We start from the raw sequence: 21104 nt of genomic DNA, 5'->3' as shown, positions 1-21104 counted from the left end.
GTCTTACACTGCTAAATTAGGGACGGCTGACGCAGACAGCACTCGTGTAGCTTTGCGCGAAATTCAAAACGAGCAATCCTTTCAAATGAAACGTCAAAAAAAAGGGCAAGTCAAGACAATACATGGACATTGTCCTGAAAAGGGCCGGAGTACTGTGAGATATTCTGGCCCAAAATCTACAACAGCAACAAATTCTTACTAGTAGCCGACATGAAAGATAGGGATGGAGAAAGAGATCTTGAGCACCTGACCCTCCTGGGTATTCAAAAAAAAAAAAAAAAAAAACATACCCAAATACCCACAAAGAAGAAGCGAAGCGAAACGTCAGAAAGAAGACATAGATTTATTTGCAACTGAAAAATTATTTCAAAATGTGAAAAAAATTCTTTTCTTCAGTACATTAAAAATAAAACGATTCATAAACTTTTAGTAAAATTAAAATGCACATTTAAAATTACTGTTATGCTAGTATTAATCTATTTTATTTCAAATGTGTTGTCAACATTTTTGCCTTGTTAGAAATTAGTGCTTGAGGAGTTTGTGTGAGAAATGCTGTTGCTGACGTCGCTCAGTGTGCTAACGTGATTTCTCGTAGATTGAAAGGATTGGCGAGAATATTCAATGCTGCAGTGACTGTTCGAAGTGAATTGGTTTAAAGCAGCGTAGTATTACTAAGTTTTATAAATCAAGTGTGAGTTTACCTCAGGTTTAGTCACGTAGCTATTCATACGAAGGTATGATATCAGAATATTTATTATAAATGTTGACTTCAGTGAAAAGAGAACTTATTTTCGAACATATGTTATCTCGTAACATTTGACAGTGACATACTGTCACAAGTTTAGTGTAACATTTCTACGTTTGACATCGCTGGTACCATTACATAAGTTGAATAGCCTGTCTTTACTAACGACGGCGTCAGGTTATTTACTGCAACTATAATTTAGTCGTAATATTTTCAGGGTAACTTTGTTTTGCCGGTTTTTGAAAACCACCACAACAACAACAAAAAGACGTATTGTTCACTGAAGATATTTGGCCGTATAAAAACATAGGTATGACTTTTTTATTTGGGATTTTAAAAAAAAATTTAAGTAGACCAATTTTTCAGGTATTATATTTATAAAAGTGTGACTTGTAAGGTGTTGAAATGTTTACAAGATAACGAAGAGAATGTAACCGAGATTAAGGAAGCAATGATGTGGTACATTGTTAATGTTAAGATGTCATTATGTATTAATGTTGCTAATAATACCAGATTGTCCAACGATTACAAGTGACATGTGATTAATTTGTAAATTGAATGTTTGTCTTTTAGAATATATGAAACAAAATTCACCATACTAACGTAAGTCTTAAGCTTTAAAAGTTGTGTTTAAGAACTTAAACATTACAACAAAAACTGAAGAGAACTAGTTGTGTATTCTCAAGACGGCTGGTACGGGTACTAAAACTAATTAAAGTACAGTTTTTGTAAAGTTTTAATACCCATACCAGTCATCTTGAAAATACATTTTTACATCAAGTGGTTTTTCGTCGTCATGGGAAAACTGGCTATGAAACAAATGAGCTGAGGCTTATAATTTATAAAATAAAATATTTATAAAAAATTTAATATTATTTTATTACAAACACACACATATATATCACAAACATCAGCAGTTAGATTTTATTATTTCAAGGCTTAATAAAAGATACATTAATATTATTAAGATGGAGATTTTAAAGGTGTTTATTATTTACATACGACTTCTGATTTTCTTTTTTTATAATTTTGCTATTTAAATTAATCTATGAAATGAAAAACCTGGCAGCTGATAGATGTGATAAATATGACAGAAGGATGTTCCTTAATTACTGGAAAAACTTGAAATTGTGTTTTCTGGCTGTCTGTGTTGTTTGTCTGGCTTGTCTTTGAATATCTAAAAATTAGCTAAAAGAAAATTGTTGTGGCATAATGAAATCAAAAACAAGAAATGGAAAAACTTGCACCATAGTTTTGGGTGGGGATGCCTTTACACTGATAATATCAAACATTATATTCTATTACAGCTTCAAATCACCAGAGGAAGGGCATCCTAGCCTGAAATATTGTGAATAGTAACACATCTATTTTTGTGGTATAAGTTTTTTTCATTTTTTGTTGTTGTTTTGAAATATCTGAAGTTTTAAGCACAAAACTTATCATATGTGCCTTAGCTTAAAGTTATATATGAATTAAACTTTTGTGGATAGTCTGCTTTTGTACATTTGTAGTGTGCTATAGCAGGTTCCTGAATGTTTTTTTTTTAACTTCATGGACTAGGAAAATCCACATGAAAATTTTATGGATTGAAAGAGTTAGGCTTTTAGTGTTCTTTCCTAACCTAGTTTCTTGAAGAAGTTTTGAAATGCAAGTATTCACTCATTTTGTAATAAGAAGAAACAACATCTTAGCTTGTTTCTAACAAGTATGGAAGTTGTAAGATTTAGAAAACTGTTCTTTCACAGCACCTGTTTTCATTTTTAAACTGGCTGGTATTGAAAGAAATTTTAAGAAGAGACTGGAAGAGTATTATAGAGATTAAGGTTGGATATAGGAAAAGGAACTTCTGTATGTAGCTGGTTCTTGGTTCTTGATAGAAAATGAGATGGCCTAGATTGGCTGAATTATTTTTTGTTATTCCATGAAAATTAAATTAAGTGTAGCCATAAAAAATTTGATAAAAAAGTTTATAAATGGAAGTGGGTGTTATTATTTTATTATTAGTCAAAGATTTGTTTTTTAAAAATAGATAAAAATAAAAGGTGAAAGGGTTCAGAGTTGACCAAATTTGGCCAGCTGGTATTTGTTTGAAATCAATGTAATTACTGTGTATGTTTACGACTTAAGTTTTTGTGTTAGGTTGTACATTTTAGGTGTGATGGTTAAGTGATGTGCTTCATATATTGTTTTCCTTTTTTGTTTTTCCTTATGAAAAATGTTTGTTAAAGGGTGATATAAAATCTCATTTATTTTGTGGTTTTAACTGTACAAGTTACTAATTTACAATACATTTTTTACAGATTTCATCTGTGATTCCTTAAAGTTCTCTTGAATAGTTACTAAATTACAATATATTTTTTACAGATTTCATCTGTGATTCCTTAAAGCTTTCTTAACTAGTTACTAAATTATAATAAATTTTTTACAGATTTCATCTATGATTCCTTAAAGTTCTCTTGACTAGTTACTAAATTACAATATATTTTTTACAGATTTCATCTATGATTCCTTAAAGTTCTCTTGAATATTTACTAAATTGCAATAAATTTGTTACAGATTTCATCCATGATTCCTTAAAGTTCTTTTGATTGGATCTGTGATCTAGGTTGGTTTTGCATGTGAGCAAACATAACCAAACATCAAAAGCAGCTATCCTCATCTATCTGCAGTTGTGTCTGATATTTATTTTTTATTGTGTGAGTACCTTGTCTTTGAAGGCCAAACTATGAAAATGGTGTTATCTCAGCGACAACGGGAAGAATTGTGAGTATGACTTGTAATTTTCTTTTTAATGTGTTTCGTGTTATCACTAGATAATCATTAGGAAATTATAATACAAAATGAAGCAAAGAAAGTTCAATCAAACATTAAAGAACATCTGTATGTCCCCACTATTACAGTGTTTACTTGGTTTAAGGAGTTTTGTCAGGTATCAGAGAAGGCTTTGCCTGGGAGTGATTGTAAGAAACATGGTTATAAGGATAGTTCATAATTCCCACTATTACAATGTTTAGTTGGTTTAACGGGTTTTGTATGAAAGCTGTTAATGATAACCCAAAGGTTTTCAGTGATGGTGATTGGATGGAGAGAATAAATGGGCTGACTTCATGTTGTCAAATTGGAACCTGAGCAACCCTAGAAAGAGAAATGACCCAAGAATTGAGAGAGATGCAGGCAGATAGCATTGTCAAATATGCACCAGAAACAGGCTCTATATTGTACAAAAATTAGCTGAATTGGCAAGGAAACAATCTTTGTGGGTTGAGATGGTTCCTCTTTTGAATCAAGTTTCAACATCATTTTGGAGGGACTTTATTTCCAAGGATGTCTTATCTCAGAAGTTGTTATAAAAACTGTTTTTCGAACTGCAACAAACACATTAAAACTAGAGGCACTCACTAGAGCACATGTATCTGTCATAGTGTTGATCACATTTGACTTTAAGAAATATGAAAATGTGTCCATATGTTTGTCGTATCAATGAAGAATAATGTTCTGTATATGTGTTTACCATGTTTCATCAAAGTACAATCATTTTTATAGAACAAAAACAATATAATTGATCCCCTCTATTAAGAGACAGTGTTTTTTTTATATTTTTGTGACCTTGATCCTCCCAAACTAATTCTTCTAATTTGAGTTATGGTCCAAACATATACCAATTTTCATCCAAATCTGTTCAGCCATTTTTGAAAAATATTTCTGACAAATACACACACACACACAGGGGTGAAAACATAACCTATGTCCACATTTGGACTAGAACAGTAGCTAATTAAAAAGATAAAATGATCTGTGTAAAGTTGTGGATAAGAATAAACTATTGTTTAGTACAAAGTAGCCTGAGGAATAATAGGAAGTGTTTGTGTGTAGGAAGTCGTGATTGGCAGCTAGTTGGCATCAAAGATATTTCATAAATGGTGTTAAAAGTGTGAGTAAGGGATTCAGAAACTGTTCTACTTTTGTTAGCACCACATTATATAAAAAACTATTTTAAAAAGGTGGAAACAAATTTACCAGAACTATTTTAATTGATGGTCAACATTTTTGAATACAGGTACCATTACTTTCTTGCTTTCTTCTGGTTTATTTGAAGGAAATACATACAACTACAGTATTCCACTTGTAACATACCATTGCCTATTACATTTATGTAAAGCACAACACATCAAAATACCCATGCTGTACTTGATACTGTGACTTTAAAGAGTTTGTTCAGAACAACGTCTGTGGTAGCCAGAGCACAGATAGCCATTGTGTAGCTTTCTTCATAACTACAAACAAAAGCGTGTGAATAAACAGTTTTTTTTCCTTTTGAATGACAGTAGTGCAAAATTATGTGATCAGTATGATACTGATAATTCTGAAGTTTCTATTGTTTGAGTAAATTACCATGGAAAAAGAGATGGTAATTATCTTTGTGGAATATTTTATTACCACATCCCAGAAGAACTGGATGACTAGAGGCACTTGATAATCGATAAACTGTCAGACTCTTTAATAAATTACATTCAACTAATCAATTGTTCTCATACGAGTGGGAAAATAACAATAAACAAAAAATACTAATTTCAGTTTGTTGGTTGTTTATGGAAGTTCTGACACATATTAAGCTGAAAAACATTGAAATTAATCACAAATAATGAGTAATAATTTTATGTATCAATAATTGAAGCTCATACTTTGTGATCTATATTAATTAACACAGTGAATTGGCAGGTGTATCCTAGAAATGTTGTTGAACTTGCACCATTATGTTTTTGTTTCTTTGACTTAAAAAACCTTCACTAATTTTAAAACGGTGTGAATAATATTGGAAACCAAGTGTTTATCCAAGTTTCAAGAAATTATACAAGCAGAAAGCTAGAAATATAAAAAAATATTGAAAAAAAGATGATAGTGAATAAAATTCATTTTGTTTTGTGACATGAAATATTTTAAAAATGTGAGGAGTATGTAAAAAAAACGTTTTGCCAAAAATAGGTTTTGGCATTTTGTTTATGGCTGACACCTGTATGTTGTTTATAATACAAGTAAATGTTTCTATGTAGGGAAAGATCCAAGAAGGTTTACAACAATGTGTGCGTACTGTCAGTTAGTATTTTTTGGTAGAATATTGAAAATATGGCTCAGATCTAGAAAAGTATTGTCCATCGTATGAGTAAAAAAACAAAACAAATTTCACTTAATCTTCATCATTCAGCCACTTTTTATGTTGTATTTTATACTAAAGTACAGTGGAGAACTGGTAGAATAAGTTAGTCCCTTGGTGGGTACAGCAGATAGCCCAGTGTGGCTTTGTTGTGAGAAAACACACATCAAGAAACTTTTTAAATACACTGTCATTCAGACTCTTAGTTTTTTTTAATGAGGTACCAGTTTTAGGTAGAAAATACCTTTTAAATATGATATTCATTTCACTGTCTTATTCAGTCATAGCTCTTAGTTTTTTTTTTAAATTAGGTACCGGTTTTAGGTAGAAAAATACCTTTTTAAATATTCTAGTATTGATATCAAAAATTGAACTCAAATAATTTATCTGTCAGTAGTATAAAACATCTATTGGATAATTTGTTTTACCTATTAGTAGTCTGAATGAGCTATCCTGGTTGGTATGTTTGTTAATGTGACATGTTTAAATTAGAAACTATAAGAGAATTAGATATTTCTAATGTTATACATATTTAATCTGTAACTATGTAGCAACTGTGAATTTTATGTAATTTACAGTTTATGGCATGGATTTTGCTTAATTTGGTTATCTAAGTAGTTTTTGATGAGATTTATTTTTAAAAAGAATTTGGAAGTGAAGATATAAGGCACCAAATACTAGATAAGGTGAAGCATTTTTATAGCTGTTCTTTAACATTAGATACAACAATACGTGAGAAGTATAGTCAGTTTGTTTGTATACCATAATGGAATTGATTTTCACTAATGTTATCCTCTCTTGGTACATACAATATTTGAATCAATATCACTACCTGATAGCTAAGGTTATTTTGGTGTAGACATTCATGTACATGAAAATATATTGTTTAGATTTATGTCTTACATTTTAAAGGATGTGCGAGTGTCTTTTAGAATTAAGATCTGCTGTGTTATTGTCCTTTTAGAGTACAGCAGTTCAGGTTATGTACATGTGTACAGATAATTATTTACTCTCTTTGTATGGAAACCTTTTATTTCTTATGAAATACCTACAGGGTATTCCAAAAGTTTGCAGTCATGTGCATTCTATTATGTGTGATTGATTTTTATTTATTTTTCAGGTAAATGCAAAATTATAAATGTAATGGAAGACTATGGATCAAAAGAAAGTGTTATACTATGCATATGAAACTTGATGTTGTACATTTTGAAAAACTATTAAAATAATGGTTAATAGTAAATTCTACCTATGAGTATGGACCATTGGCACATTTTGTGTAATGGCTTATCTTAATGGAACATTTGTTTTTTAGCCACAATACATTAACACAATGTCTGGTTTTTTTTTTTTTGGTTTTTTCCATGAACAAATTTTTAATTCATAGCTCCATCATCTCTTGATCAGTCTCAGATTTAATTACAGTTCTGGACTTAGGAGTTCAAACTCCTTTTCATTAATATTAATGTATTTGACCACATCAGTCTCATAGATTAATTTATTCTGATCCTTCCTAAAAGAATTTCAACTTGTGAGTAGGCTGGTAGAGATTGTGATGAGTAATAAAATTTAATCAGGTGTACACATGTCCCACAATTGGTATTGCATAAAGTATAGATAAGAAAAAAACAACTTGTAAATTAATTTACTCAGTGAAAAAGTTTCAGCACCATAAACATATCTTTCAATGCTGTAATAACAAGCCAACTTCAATATTCAGAACTATTTATGTATAAACATGGGAGATTTGAGACTAGTAAAAACATCTATGAGTATAAACTTTTAAGATAGTTTTGTACAGATGATGAGAAACAAATTTATGGGTATAACTTGTGTAGTGTTTCTACTTGGCTCTTTGGGTAGCATAATTGTGTCTTTGCAGTATTGTATAGTAATGTTGAATTAATACTTCCTGTTGTATCTTGGGTTGCGACTAGGTAAGTGTTCTATGTATGTCTTGGATATGACATAGGTCAGGGCAATCCCAGGTTTACTAGCTGGAGTCAGTCTAACTCTTTAACCCTAGATCTCCAGTGTGGGTCACTTTGACCCATAGCACCTGTTGTTGATGATTGAAAATTTAATGCTGGTATTCTAGGGTTAAGTGTCATCTGAATTTAATGCTGATATTCTAGGGTTAAGTGTCATCTGAATTTAATGCTTTGATACACTTGGATATTATGACTTATGCTGATGATGGTAACTAGGGGAACCAGACTCTGATGTACTGTGACACTGTGTAGGGTATGTATGTATTGGTTAATACGTGATGGTGGATACTTACACGCAGTGAGAGAGTATTGTGGATATTCATTTATATGCATAAATGAGATATGTTTAGGAGTCCAACTAATAAAGAATTTGGCTTGAAATACTGAAATGTGGAGCAAACTGTAGTGATTAATATTTAGACCACATTGAGAAACAAGCACATAGTGTTGTGTGTTGGCCCATTATTTTAACTGGTTTAAAAAAAGGAATATCGTGTAACTTAGACAGTTGAGAAATTTTTAGATCATGAGGCTTAGTCTTTATAGAGTTATATTAAAAGTTTTTGTTCCAATTGTTTTTGAAAAAAATTTGATTTGTATGATAGGAGTCTCTGAACTTTAAATGTTGTTACTGTGTATATTTCATCATGATAATACTTTCTGAACAAGGTTGCCATTACCTGTGAATTTTGTGTTAACTAAATTTATTGGACTGAAATATGTGTAAATGAAGTGAAATCTTAATTTATTATTTGTTTGAAATGAACAAAAACAATGTACCTACTGTTTTTGAATAGTTTTGATCTAGTAATATGTTTGATTTGCACAATTGAGCAATTTCCAGACTTTGGTGATATTTTAATATGTTGTACCTTTTAGAGTAATTGTAATATGTTAGTCATTATCCACAGGTATATTTTTAACTATATTATTTGTGCTATTATTAGTGGTTTTTCTGTGAACTGTATAAACATTATTCTGAATTTACTGGTGAAGTATGACACAATTTAATATATATGTTTAACTAATTTTAACTCTTAAACCTGCTATGTTTTGCACATTCTGCCAGAATGTCCTAATAATTATCAACATGCCTTATACATTTTCAAGTTTATTTATAGAAGCTGGTTAATAACATGGTTCAGGTTAGTTTTCAGCCAAAGAAACATAAATCTTATTGGATGCTGTCATGTCTCATGGACAAATTGAGGTTTTTGTATGGATGCTAGTAACATCCACTCGGGTTTAAGGAGTTTAAATCCAGGTTATAGTTAACAGAAATCAAATTTTTCAAGGTTCAAGAGTACAGAGCTAAATGTATAAAAAATTATTGTGCTCTAAAAAAAGGTTATATTTTGATTCAGTTTCATCACAGACTAATTTCTAAGAATTAATTTGTGTAAAAAAGTTTTAATTTGGGCTATTTATATATTGTCATGTATATTATTAAACTGACACTTAGATAACACCTGAGAGTGAAAACCACATAAAAATTAATTCCTTGAAAACCTTTTGTTGTAAACATCACATTATGAAACTTGAGAATAATTATAATTGTTAGGAAAGTGTAAAATCAGTTATGTAAAGTTTTGAGCAAGTGTATGTGCTATGAGTAAGATTTTGACTATCTTTCCATCTGGAAAAGCAAAAGAAGTCATGAACGTAGGTTACTTCCACAACATATCACTTCAACCACTGCACATCTCAAGCATTTTATTATCTTGTATTATCTCAGTAAGAAACAAAATAAGTCTCAAAGTTGACAAGAACAACAAATCATTGGAAATTCCTAGTATAAGAAAATTAACAGGGGTTTATGAAGGTCTTCATTTTGGACTTGATAAGAATTTAAAGTTTTAACTTGACAAAAGATTTGTTAATTGGCACATCTATGTGTGTATGTAATTGTAAGTTGAAGCTGTGAATGTTTTATGCCAAAGACAATTTCTTTAACATAACAAAGAAGGTTAATATTTTATTGGTAGTGGTTTGAATTTCATGTAAACTACACAAGGGCTAACTGTCTAGAAATATACTGGGAAGACATTAACTTGTTAACTCTTCAGCTAGTCTAATCAAACGATGAGATTTAACCATTGATCTAGTGTAGTGTATCAGTGGCCTTAAAGTAGAGCATAATTTACTTTTGGTGGTAACTGAGTGCTAACTATGAAACCTTAGATGCACTATATGTAACACAAACCTCTTCCCTGCACTTGGCTCTTAAACTGGTACTGTTGTAGACATTTTTTGTAATTGTTACAATGTGCTTAAAATGAATAAATTATGAACGTTTGAGAAAAAAATAAATGATTAGAGCACAGGCAATAATTTTGAAAAAAATCTTCAAATTTATATGTATAGCTTTCAGCTTTGATGAAGACAGGATACAAAATATCAATTTTCATGTTACTCATTATAATTTTGTAACATAATAACAAACTGTGCTTGTACAAGCTGCAGTGGTGATGCCAGATTTATCTTCTATTTATTTGTTTGGAGGGACTACTTGTCTCTAAAGTGTAGGAAATAATCTTTCTCACCAAAATATAAATGGCTGTATTTCAAGGATGTACAGTTAAAACCTATTCTAATTTCTCGCATTAAAGACTCGTCAAGTGGACTAAAGTTATTACACCGTGGACTTTTGGAAGGGTGTTATTTTCGTGGACACTGTATAATACAAGTACGATCATTATGTACTTACAGTCTAGTTGTAAAACAAATACAACTCTAAATGTGCATATCAGATTCCATTAGGTAGAAATAAAAACATGCTTTAACCACTTACTACCTCCTGTTTAGGTTTGTTTAAATGAAACTAGTAACACAACTTGTGCCTCAAACTGAAATGCGTTCAATTGATTACCGTATTTATTTTATCACATTGCTTCCCTTGTTGAACTTCAGGGGCACTCAGGCATGACCCAGATTTCTAGAGCACTTGTTAGATAATATATTGAAAATAGTTGCATTAATATGAAGAACCTGGCCAATAGGGTTGGATTTATACCAGGAGTTAGTAGACTTGGATGGGAATGACTTACAAGCATGCCGTCCCACCATTCTCGTGAAGCCAACTAAATGCTAATCGACGATATTTGCTTTTGTGATGTAATATCACAAACTTCAGTTATTTATCATGTGACTAATAAAAGTTAAAAAAAAACAATACGAGATGCAATCGATTTTTTTGTTTAATTTTGCGCAAAGCTACACAAAGGCTATTTGTGCTAGCCGCCCCTAATTTAGCAGTGTAAGACTGGAGGGAAGGCAGCTAGTCATCATCACCCACCGCCAACTCTTGGGCTACTTTTAACAATGAATAGTGGGATTGATCATAACATTATAATGTCCCCATGGCTGAAAGGACAAGCATGTTTGGTGCGACGGGGATTCGAACCCACGACCCTCAGACTACGAGTCGAACGCCTTAACCCACCTGGCCATGCCGGGCCATGCAATCTATCTAAAACAGGTCACACTGTCCAGAATGTGTTCTTCAACCGTATAATGACAGAAAGAGAGGACTGAACTTTGGAACACAGAATGAAATTCAGTTTTAAAATTTACAAATTCGCCGCCAGTGACATTAGTTCCATATAGGGTGATTATTCTCCTTTCTTGTAGGTTATGTTTGTTTATTTACTCTGAGACAACATCGGGTTATGACTGTAACTGTTCGTGCAGGGTGGTTACACATTAGTATACATACACTAAGTTATTATATAACCAGTATTACACGAAAAAAGACAGGTCTGATATGATATAGTTTGTAGTCTTTAAGAAAAGCTTACACACGCTTATCTTTGGCTATGCAACTTCACTGTGAGTGCGATTCTTCCCGAATAAGACGTTTCTTTCTATTCTTAACTATGTTTATATATATACACGTTTAAAAGAACATCCGTTGTATGCCTTAGGGCCAAATATCCTAAAGTTGGGAGAATCTGGTGAGGTACCAGTGGGAGTACGGCCGAAAATGGCGCTAACAGCGTGGCACCCAACTGATATATCAATGCATTATAATTATCATAAATAAGAACAATATATTAAAATTACTATATTCATTACAAGGTTAATTTCTTTTTCATTTTTTCCTGATGTGATAACTTTCGTTGATCTGAAATTAACGGTAATTTATAAACAGCTTTCCACAGCGTTGCTCGTGAAAAACGTAGACTAGTAGCATGTCTTATCCATACGTGGGATCTGTTTAAAATGTAAGGCTTAGTAATGTTTGATTATAATTGTATGTAAACAGTCAAGTTTTTGTATATTTTGTGACTGTCTGAGATGCGTTATAACTGGATAACAGTTGTTCTTGTACTGTTATTACAATATATTCGTTAGTAATATTTCTGTAACGAAGATGTATCGAACCTGATTATACGAGGTGTAGTAGCACGCGACCCGTACCTCCCTCTCTCGAGGTTTTTTGTTGGATATATGATTTACAATTAAAGTAACAAAATTAATCAAAGGAGGGAAAACAACTGCAAATTCTGGTGAGAACACGTTTTTATTTTTTCTCTATACTTTTTGTCATTACGTATAATTAATGGTTGTTATTTGCCCTACACGTAAAGATTCACTGTACCAAAGTGTTTACATACAAATCAGTTTCTTTTTATAGATAAGTGTTAGATAACCATATTTGTAGAGTCGCAACTGAAGTTCGTCTCAAACGTTTAGGTTTTACACGCAGTATTTGAAGACGTTCGGCGAGTCAGTAATTTATTGAATATTGCGATTTCTACGTCATTTAGGAACTGATGGATTTTTCTTGTGAATCCAGTAAAATATGCAGCGAGCACAGTCCATGCATGGACGCACAAGAAAAGTTTTTTTTTCTTTTGGTTATTTCTTCCTTTAATACATTTTCTGTATTTTTTTTCTTCTTTTTGATTTTCATTTTAACTTTTTTTTGTATTTTTCATATATATATATTTTTTTTCATTTAATATATATATATATTTTTTTTGTATTTTTCTTTTGTTGCTTTTCTCCATGGAGAAAATGCTACTACTAGTAGTAGTAACCATAAAATAAAAATAAAAAGTAAAATAAAATAAAGAATAAAAAAATAATAATGATAATAATGAGAAAATTTGGGATCAATAAAAGAAAAACAAGGACTAAGTGTCTAGTGCAAGGTGGCCAGCTTGTGCAACATTCCTTAAATACATGTTAAAAGAAGAGAGGTATTTAGGACTATTTACATCATGTACGTGGTATCTGTCGAGATCACACATTAAGTTATTCTTATGCCAATTCTTATTGAAATAATTTAGAGAATTATGCAAGAGTTATTAAGATATTGTCTATGTTTGCATACTTGTGCATGATTGTGGATGAAGTGCTACGTGATACTTTATAAGCCGAAGTTAGAACTGAATTTTGTATTCGTTGAAGTTTCTGTAAATGTGTGGGTGCTATGTTAATCCAGGCAGGTGATGCATATTCTATTATGGGTCTAATGTACGTTTTGTTGATTTTAAGTATATTGTCTGGTGATGTTCCTTAGTTAAAGCAACAAGAAAGAGGTTCTGACAATTTGGTTCGAATTTCGCGCAAAACATTGTCTGCGCTAACCGTCCCTAATTTAGTAGTGATACTGTTTATGATATAACTGTATGTGTGTGTGTTTTATGTATTTTAATTTACACGATAAATTGGTGCGAAACTATGCTTGGACTGCTTTCGATCACGTGACGCAAAGGCTACACGAACATTACGACTTGCAATAATAGTGGGGTAGTTAAAACTGAAAGGGTGAACAGTGATATGTTTTGAATCACAACAAGTACACAAGTAAACTTACCTACACTGATTGAAATAAGCGCTGCTACACTGCTATAATTACTAAAAGATGTAGCAGTAATATCGAAAATATCTCCATTGAAATGTACAATTTATAAAAATATATATATATGACAATTGACACGTCATACGCACGCGCATTACTGCCTAAGGTTCGTAAAGAAATTTGAAGCCATCGGTTATTTCCAGTGTTAAAAATATGTTTTAGCAGTTAAAGTTTTATTACAGCATAGCACTTTTATTGGAAAGAGCGAAAACTTTAGCGTTTACGGAGTTTGACGGATCTATTTGTTTGGTAGCATGATACATATTTTTCGTGGGAGACGAATAATCAAAACTCATTAAATCGACGTGTTTTCTCGCTATTACACTCGAGAACGTTTATACTAAATACAAAGATAAAACCTGGGTGATGGATAATGTTACTTGTATCTAAAAGGTATATCGAAAGTTTTAGGTGAATATACTACAGGCCTGTTGAATTGTCTTAAAAGTATGTTCTTTTAATTGCTCGTATCAACAACCTTTTTTATGTTGACATTTGTGGAGTCTAGCGGCAATTTAATGAACTAATTTAAGCGCAGCTAAATGCTTTGTTGAACCTAAAGGATAAACGTTAATCTAGACAGGAAGTGCCATATTAATGTCTGTTCTTGCGAATGAACAGACATACTGACAAAGGGGAAAATTAAGTCATTATGATGTGTGATGACATAAACAAAGCAGATGTTAAGTACACAAACCCATACAAATATCCCTACATAAGTAGTCAAATAGATAAACATTTGTGTACAACTAAATGTTGGATTCCTTTCATTTATATGAACTTAGGTTTGAATAAATGAGTTTTAAGTTGTATAATACTATAAAGTCTTACACTGGCCAATTCCAATAAGCTCGAAACTCATTGGCTGTTTTAATTTTTTTTGTTAGTTGTTTCACCACTATGAAGGAAGCAGTCTTAACCTGGTATGATGAGTTGTATTGATGGACATCACGTGGTGAAGTTAGTAAAACGATACATTGCTTATACACTCTACAGGTTAGAATGTAACATTTTGGTTTGTATATCATTGAAACAACTTCAAACATTGAACTTGCTTTTGACGCCACAATCAGAATAATCAGTGGAACATATGACTGTTACGTTACACGCTAGTTCTCTATTTCAGGGATGTTTTTTGACTAAACTGAAGGTTTAATAGCTTTTAAAACACCTGAAACCTAAGTTAGGTGATTGTAAAAGTCTTACATTGTTACAAGAGATATTTGAGACATGATTAGTAATATGTGGCGGCCGTTCGTTTCCCGGATCATCCCTACATACTAAGAACTACCATAATTAGTTATAATTTCCATACATTTCATATATTAACAAGTGTTTTATAAACCAAAATATTCAAAATCTATTGCTCCTCCCTTTAAACATAAGAAATCAAGAGGAGAGGGAAAGAGAGATCTACTAAAATTCGGGATTAGATTCCCCGCGGTATTCATTTTATATCTTTACGTCAAAACAAACGGCGGTGTCACTGTTACTGTTGTGGTGATGTAAAAAAAAAACAGGTACTACGAACCTCAACAACAAATTTTGTTTATCAAAAGGAAAACATTTACATGCCCAGCTGAATTTAAAAAAAAAAACACTCCATTAAATATATAACTGCCAAGTGGTAAGAAGAAATAACCTGTAGAAGTCTGTGTTGTGGTTTGTGTATTTAAGCAAGATATTTGATTCATGTTTGTCGACTCTCACGAGATATGGTTTTTGTTAGTGCACAAAAAGCAGAGACACCTTTTCTTTTTATTTCTGCTTGTCAGTTTTAAAACTGGGAAAGACTGTGACTGAACCTCCCTGCGACTTGGTCGTTTAAAAAAAGTTTCCCTTAATGTTCCACCCAGGTTGAAAATTATTATTGAAACTCGCCCGATTACCTTGTGACGCAAGTGCATTAGTCCCGCGTGTGACGTATTTATGACGTCATATTTGCACCCTACGTGTTTCTAAACAAATAGCACCACTTGGAGAACATTTTTCCAAGTTTTCTTCAATTTCTGGCCACAAATTACAGTTTTTCACCAGAATACTCGGAAGATAATTGAAAACTGATAATACAGAACTGTTTCTGACGTCATTCATCCATTTATAACTCTGTAAACGTCGGATCTTCGTTTTGTTTCAATGCGCGCAGCAAATTCAACTGCCCATTTTTTCTGTACATTCGAATGGAGAAAAGTAAAGTTCTTCGTGACGGGAAACGGAGACGAAACGGAGGAAAATCGTGACTCCTTTTGCAAAGTTGCATGCACACAGGATAAAAATTTCGCGAGGTTGGGGTTGCATATCGTGTAATAAAGTTTTTTCAATATCGTACATATAAGCAAGAGTTTCATTACTGTACGATGTTGGAAGTAAAATAATTTGATTAAGAAACACAAAAATCTTATCCCAGTGAAACCATTGTCCTACATGTATAATGTAGCATTACAGTGGGAATTAGGGTAGTCAAGATCAGAGTGACGTAAAGTTTAATATATTACTATCACTAATCTTCATAATTCATTAGGTATTTAGAGAATTATTAAGTGTAACTTTAGGGAGTTAACAACACCAGTACACATATATATATATCCATCCATTGGTGTCTTAAATTCGTGGTGCGGAGACCTGTTTTATGACACCATTCCTTGGGAAACGTGTGTTTTATTGTAATCTTCACCCCATAGAACCTGTTTGTGTGTGTGTGTGTGTGTGTATATATATATATATATATATATATATATATATATATATATATCGTGTCAATGGATGTTAGTGTATTATTTAGTGGTAGTAATATTTTATGGGAGGTTTTTAAATACGTCTTTATTTTAATTAGGATTTTCAGATGCCATTTACATTCTTTTAGAGTTGAAGTTATGTGATTCCATACCGACTATCTGCGTCCTCATTTTCAGCACCACGGTCTTAGATCATTATTTCTGTTTTGAAGAACATTAGTATTGTCACTGAATTACCACTAGAGGGAGCTGTATAATGGAAGTTTCATATCTCTGTTCCAGATTATGCTGCTTCACAGAAGCCCTAAAATATATTAAGTTAATACTATTAAAAATAAACACACAAAAAAAACCGGACATTTTCGTTTATATCATTTGTGCTTCTGTATGTAAGACTTCGCAAAAAAATATGTATACATAACATCCGAGTTTGGCCCGGCATAGCCAGGTGGTAAAGGCACTCAACTCGTAATCTGAGGGTAACGGATTCGAATCCCAGTCGCACCAAACATGCTCGTCCTTTTAGCTGTGGGGGCGTTATAATGTTACGGTCAATTCCACTATTCGTTAGTAAAAGAGTAGCCTAATAGTTGGCGGTGGGTGGTGATGACTAGCTGCCTTCCCTGTAGTCTTACCCTCCTAAATTAGGGACGGCTAGCGCAGATAGCTCTCGAGTGGCTTTGCGTGAAACTAAAAACAAACAAACATCTGAATTTCATGTTTAACTTCTTATTACACTTAGCTGATGCTCATATAACACCACGTGCACGCAACATAACGAGTGACTTCCATTTGTTGACTTATTTTATATTTTACCCATTGTGTTAGAAGTTTATGAACATACAGACCACGGTTTAAAATATTTAGAATTGACAAAAATTGGACACGTGAGTATATATGCTCACGACTCGTGGCTTTACACACAAATTGGATTAAAAAAATTAACAAAGAGTCCGTAGAAAAATACCTCAGTTGTTATTGCCACTTATACTCTTCTGTATTCCAAAAAGGAATAAAAAGCAGGTTCGCCCACATCTGTTGCTATATTTTAGCTTTCCAGTACACATGTAATATTCATAATCGCCGCTGTAGTCGTGCATCCGGTTGTCATAGCATTCGAATGTATTCTTACTTGGTGAGGTCAGCATCTTTAGGGAGCATCATACCTTAGAATTTCTTTATCATTTAAATCGTAACGAACAGATACGAATTTAGAAATCTCGTGTGCGTTAGCCATATTAGGGTGTGTATGCTTGTGGGGGGGGAAGAAAGACGTTTCAGTATGGCAGTTATATATTCTTTGTAGAATGGCAAACATTTTATATTTCTTAAGTCTTTATTTGTATTAATATATTATCCAAAGTAAGATAATAACAATAAAATATATACAGGGCGTAGCTTAAAACAATTGGTGCAAATGCAGTAAGTTGGAAATAATGTTTGACATCTTAAATGTCAATTAAACAAATGATTTACCATTTTTAGTGCTAAGGATAAAGAGTAATTATGTTAAAGTGAATACAAGTACACTTTATACGTGTACTGTTTTCGTGTTGATGTGTGTTAGGTTTTATGATTTGAAACGTTACTGGTTTTAATTTCAGTTTAATACTCGTCTAGGTGCTTCTATACAAGTTGTACTTTGTCGTCGTTTTTTTTTCGTGATAGGTAACTTTAATTTATAACAAACATTGTTACTGGAATCTCTTATGGTTTAGTTGATTTCAGTATTAATATTGTAGATGATAGCAGAGGTCATTACTACAGAAAAATGCTGAAAGAAAATATTTGCTCGAAATCGTATTTCATAAGCAACAGCTAAAATAAGAGTGAATGCTTTAGTAGCGTGGTTGTCGAAAAATGCGATACTTAAATTATTTATTGTAGTAATATTTCAAAAATATTTCATGTAAATACTAGATATTCGTCTGCCACCAGAGAGCAGTAGTAGTAGTGTGCGTATTGATTATTTCCACAAAATTGAAATGTTACATGCAAGTTAAATCGTTTTTATATAAATGAATTATGCTTAGTTAGATTTTCAAGTGATATATTGATATTTTTCATATTCGATTAAATTAACCATTTTCCAGTGATGCGAGAAAAATGGAATTGTTCGGATATTAGTCCTGATTCAGTGTTTATGATGTATGGAAAAAGATCAAATTATGTGAACCGAAAAAAAACAATCCCGTGTGACGTCAGGTTAGGGCGCTGAACTCTCAATCTTCGAATTGTAGATTCAAATTCCCGTCACCGAATACGCTTGTTCTTTTAGCCGAAGGGGCATTATGATGTGACGATAAATCCTTCTATTTGTTGATAAAATAGTGAAAAGTGGGCGGTGGGTGGTATTGCCTATTTGCCTTCTCTCTATTCTATCAATACTTCATTAGGGACAGCTAACGTAGATAGCCCTCATATAGTTTTTGAAATTAGCAGTAAACTATCTGAACGTGTAACGAAGGCACTGTTGATTTTTCCGTCTTTCTGTTCCTCTGTCAAAAGGAGGAAATATGTTTGTGTTTCTATTTATCGTTATTTCCTTGGTGTTAGTTTGTTTATTTCTTCGTGTACTTCAGTCGTTATTTTTTAACAGTATTTATGTGTGTGTCTACCTCTGCTTGTGTTTGTTTCGTTATATATATGTTTGTGTAATGTATACATCTTTGCTTTCGATAATAGTGGTGGACAGAACGCAGACAACCCTTTGTATAGCTTTTTGCTTAACTACAAAACAAACAAACTGTTTGAACATTTCCTTGGTTAATTCCTTTTCGTGTGTGTTGTTGAAATCCTACTTGTGATAAATTTCAACAAACAATTCCGTGATATGCTTCCCCATTTTTATTTATGTATGTACCGTACGTGTGATTTTCCCATGTTACTTACTGTTGTTTAATAGTTGTAATATTCGTTTGGTAGTTTCAACATTTCTGTATTTTTAAACTTCTACTTTTAGCTGTAATCTCCTGTTGTCGTAGTTGCATCTCTCTCTTCACCGACTCTCCACATCTTTTTGAGGGGGTAGGGTGCTCCACTGTTTACGCAACACGGGCTCAGCTTGGCATGTGTTGTTCCTAGTAGTGAAACTTAACCGTGCATTTTGTGTATGCAGTTAGACTTGCTTATTCAGTTTTATACATTTGACCCCTACTACACTATTAAATTATTTTAGGGACTCCATTTTGATTTTGGTTCATTGTTGCGTTTCTGTAAAGATTAAAGCTTAACCTGCCCTAAACCTTCATTACTGTCCTCGTTTAACAGGATTCGTAAGTCGTAGATAAATAAGCAGCAGCTGATAAGTAGCGACCTGTCCTCCTGGCGGAAAATGTGAACAACGTTTCTTTACTTTAAATGTTGAAGTCGTAAATGTCTTGTGTATGTTACAGTTAAGCCGGACTGGAAATGTTTCTAATTATATCTCTAGGCTACGGAGTTGTGCATTTGATAATAGGATATGTCGTTGCAGAGAATATAACTTCCGTAAGTGAAGGGGGAGTGGACGGTCAGCCCTTTTTATTTTAAAACTGTATGGGTTTTCACGAACACGTGAGAACGTAGATGTTTTTGCAGTGGTAATAAACACTTACACTACAAACTCCTATCGAAACCATGATGTGGTGTTTGTTCAAGTTCACTATAAGTACACGTTTTTTGTTGTTTTGCGTATGCGTGAAGTTTCTCTTAACATTTATATGTAATGTTTGTTATATTAGTGATAGGATGTTATTAATATGTTAAGTCATAGAATATATTAAATAATGATATCAATACTATATTATTAAAATGAGCTATTTTAGATTTAGGGTATTGATGCGAAGAAACGTCGCTTTATATTAAAAGGATTCGGGGTTCGGGCCTATAGGAACGGGAATTTTGGGTGTTTTTGTTTAGTATCGTCCATGTCTTTCTGTACTGATTTGTCAAAACAACTGGGGATTCGGGGCACGGACCCCTTTGCCAGCATTTAGCGACAATCTCATGTCGTGTTAAAGTTATTTTGGACGAACTCTAACGTTATAAAATAACAATTAATATTCTTGAATATAAAATAATAATTAGGTCACCAGTTGTTCTGCAGTTGTATATTTAGTATATTATTATAGTTATGGGAAACTTTGAAAGACTGTTTTTAACCGGAATTGCCTTTTTTTTTTTCAACCAGAAAAGTTATCTTTATAATAAAGATGTGCCACTTTCTCACATGCTAAGTAATTTTCTCAGTGCAAAGTAATGAAAAAAGTTGACGTTATGATACAGTTAAGCAAGTTGACGTATGATAGTTAAGCGAAAATACGACTAGAGGCGGAATAAAGTATATCATCTCTGATGATTTATTAGGCTTAGCTAACTTATAGTTAATGCTTATATGCACCGAATACATTATTGGGTGCATATAAGGGGATTCGAACCCGCGACCCTCGGATTACGAGTCGAACGCCTTAACCCGCCAAACATGCTCGTCCTTTCAGCCGTGGGGGCGTTATAACGTACAGTCAATTCAACTATTTGTTGATAAAAAGAGTAACTTAAGAGTTGGCGGTGGGTGGTCATGACTAGCTGCCTTCCTTCAAGTTTTACACTGCTAAATTAGGGACAGTTGGCGCAC

General features: G+C 32.7%; 1 protein-coding gene across 6 annotated transcripts in view; it reads left to right on the top strand.

Annotated features, from left to right (window-relative positions):
* The first annotated feature begins 524 nt into the window (after nucleotides 1–524).
* Nucleotides 525–21104, top strand: part of LOC143244250 (lissencephaly-1 homolog) — a 45586-nt gene continuing 25006 nt past the window's right edge. Inside the window, exons 1-4 of one of the 6 annotated variants that reach the window (XM_076488565.1) lie at nucleotides 599–734; nucleotides 963–1055; nucleotides 3351–3508; nucleotides 14642–14750. In XM_076488565.1, coding sequence (XP_076344680.1) covers nucleotides 14680–14750 — 71 coding nt within the window. In that variant the 5' untranslated portion in view covers nucleotides 599–734; nucleotides 963–1055; nucleotides 3351–3508; nucleotides 14642–14679. Of the gene's footprint in view, nucleotides 1056–3301; nucleotides 3509–14641; nucleotides 14751–19959; nucleotides 19979–21104 lie in introns of those variants that run through there. The other 5 variants (XM_076488564.1, XM_076488567.1, XM_076488563.1 and 2 more) reach the window with 5 other exon arrangements.

Source organism: Tachypleus tridentatus, chromosome 2, assembly GCF_004210375.1.
Source record: "Tachypleus tridentatus isolate NWPU-2018 chromosome 2, ASM421037v1, whole genome shotgun sequence".
NCBI classification, from domain to species: Eukaryota; Metazoa; Arthropoda; class Merostomata; order Xiphosura; family Limulidae; genus Tachypleus; species Tachypleus tridentatus.
This window is presented reverse-complemented; position numbering and strand designations above follow the sequence as displayed.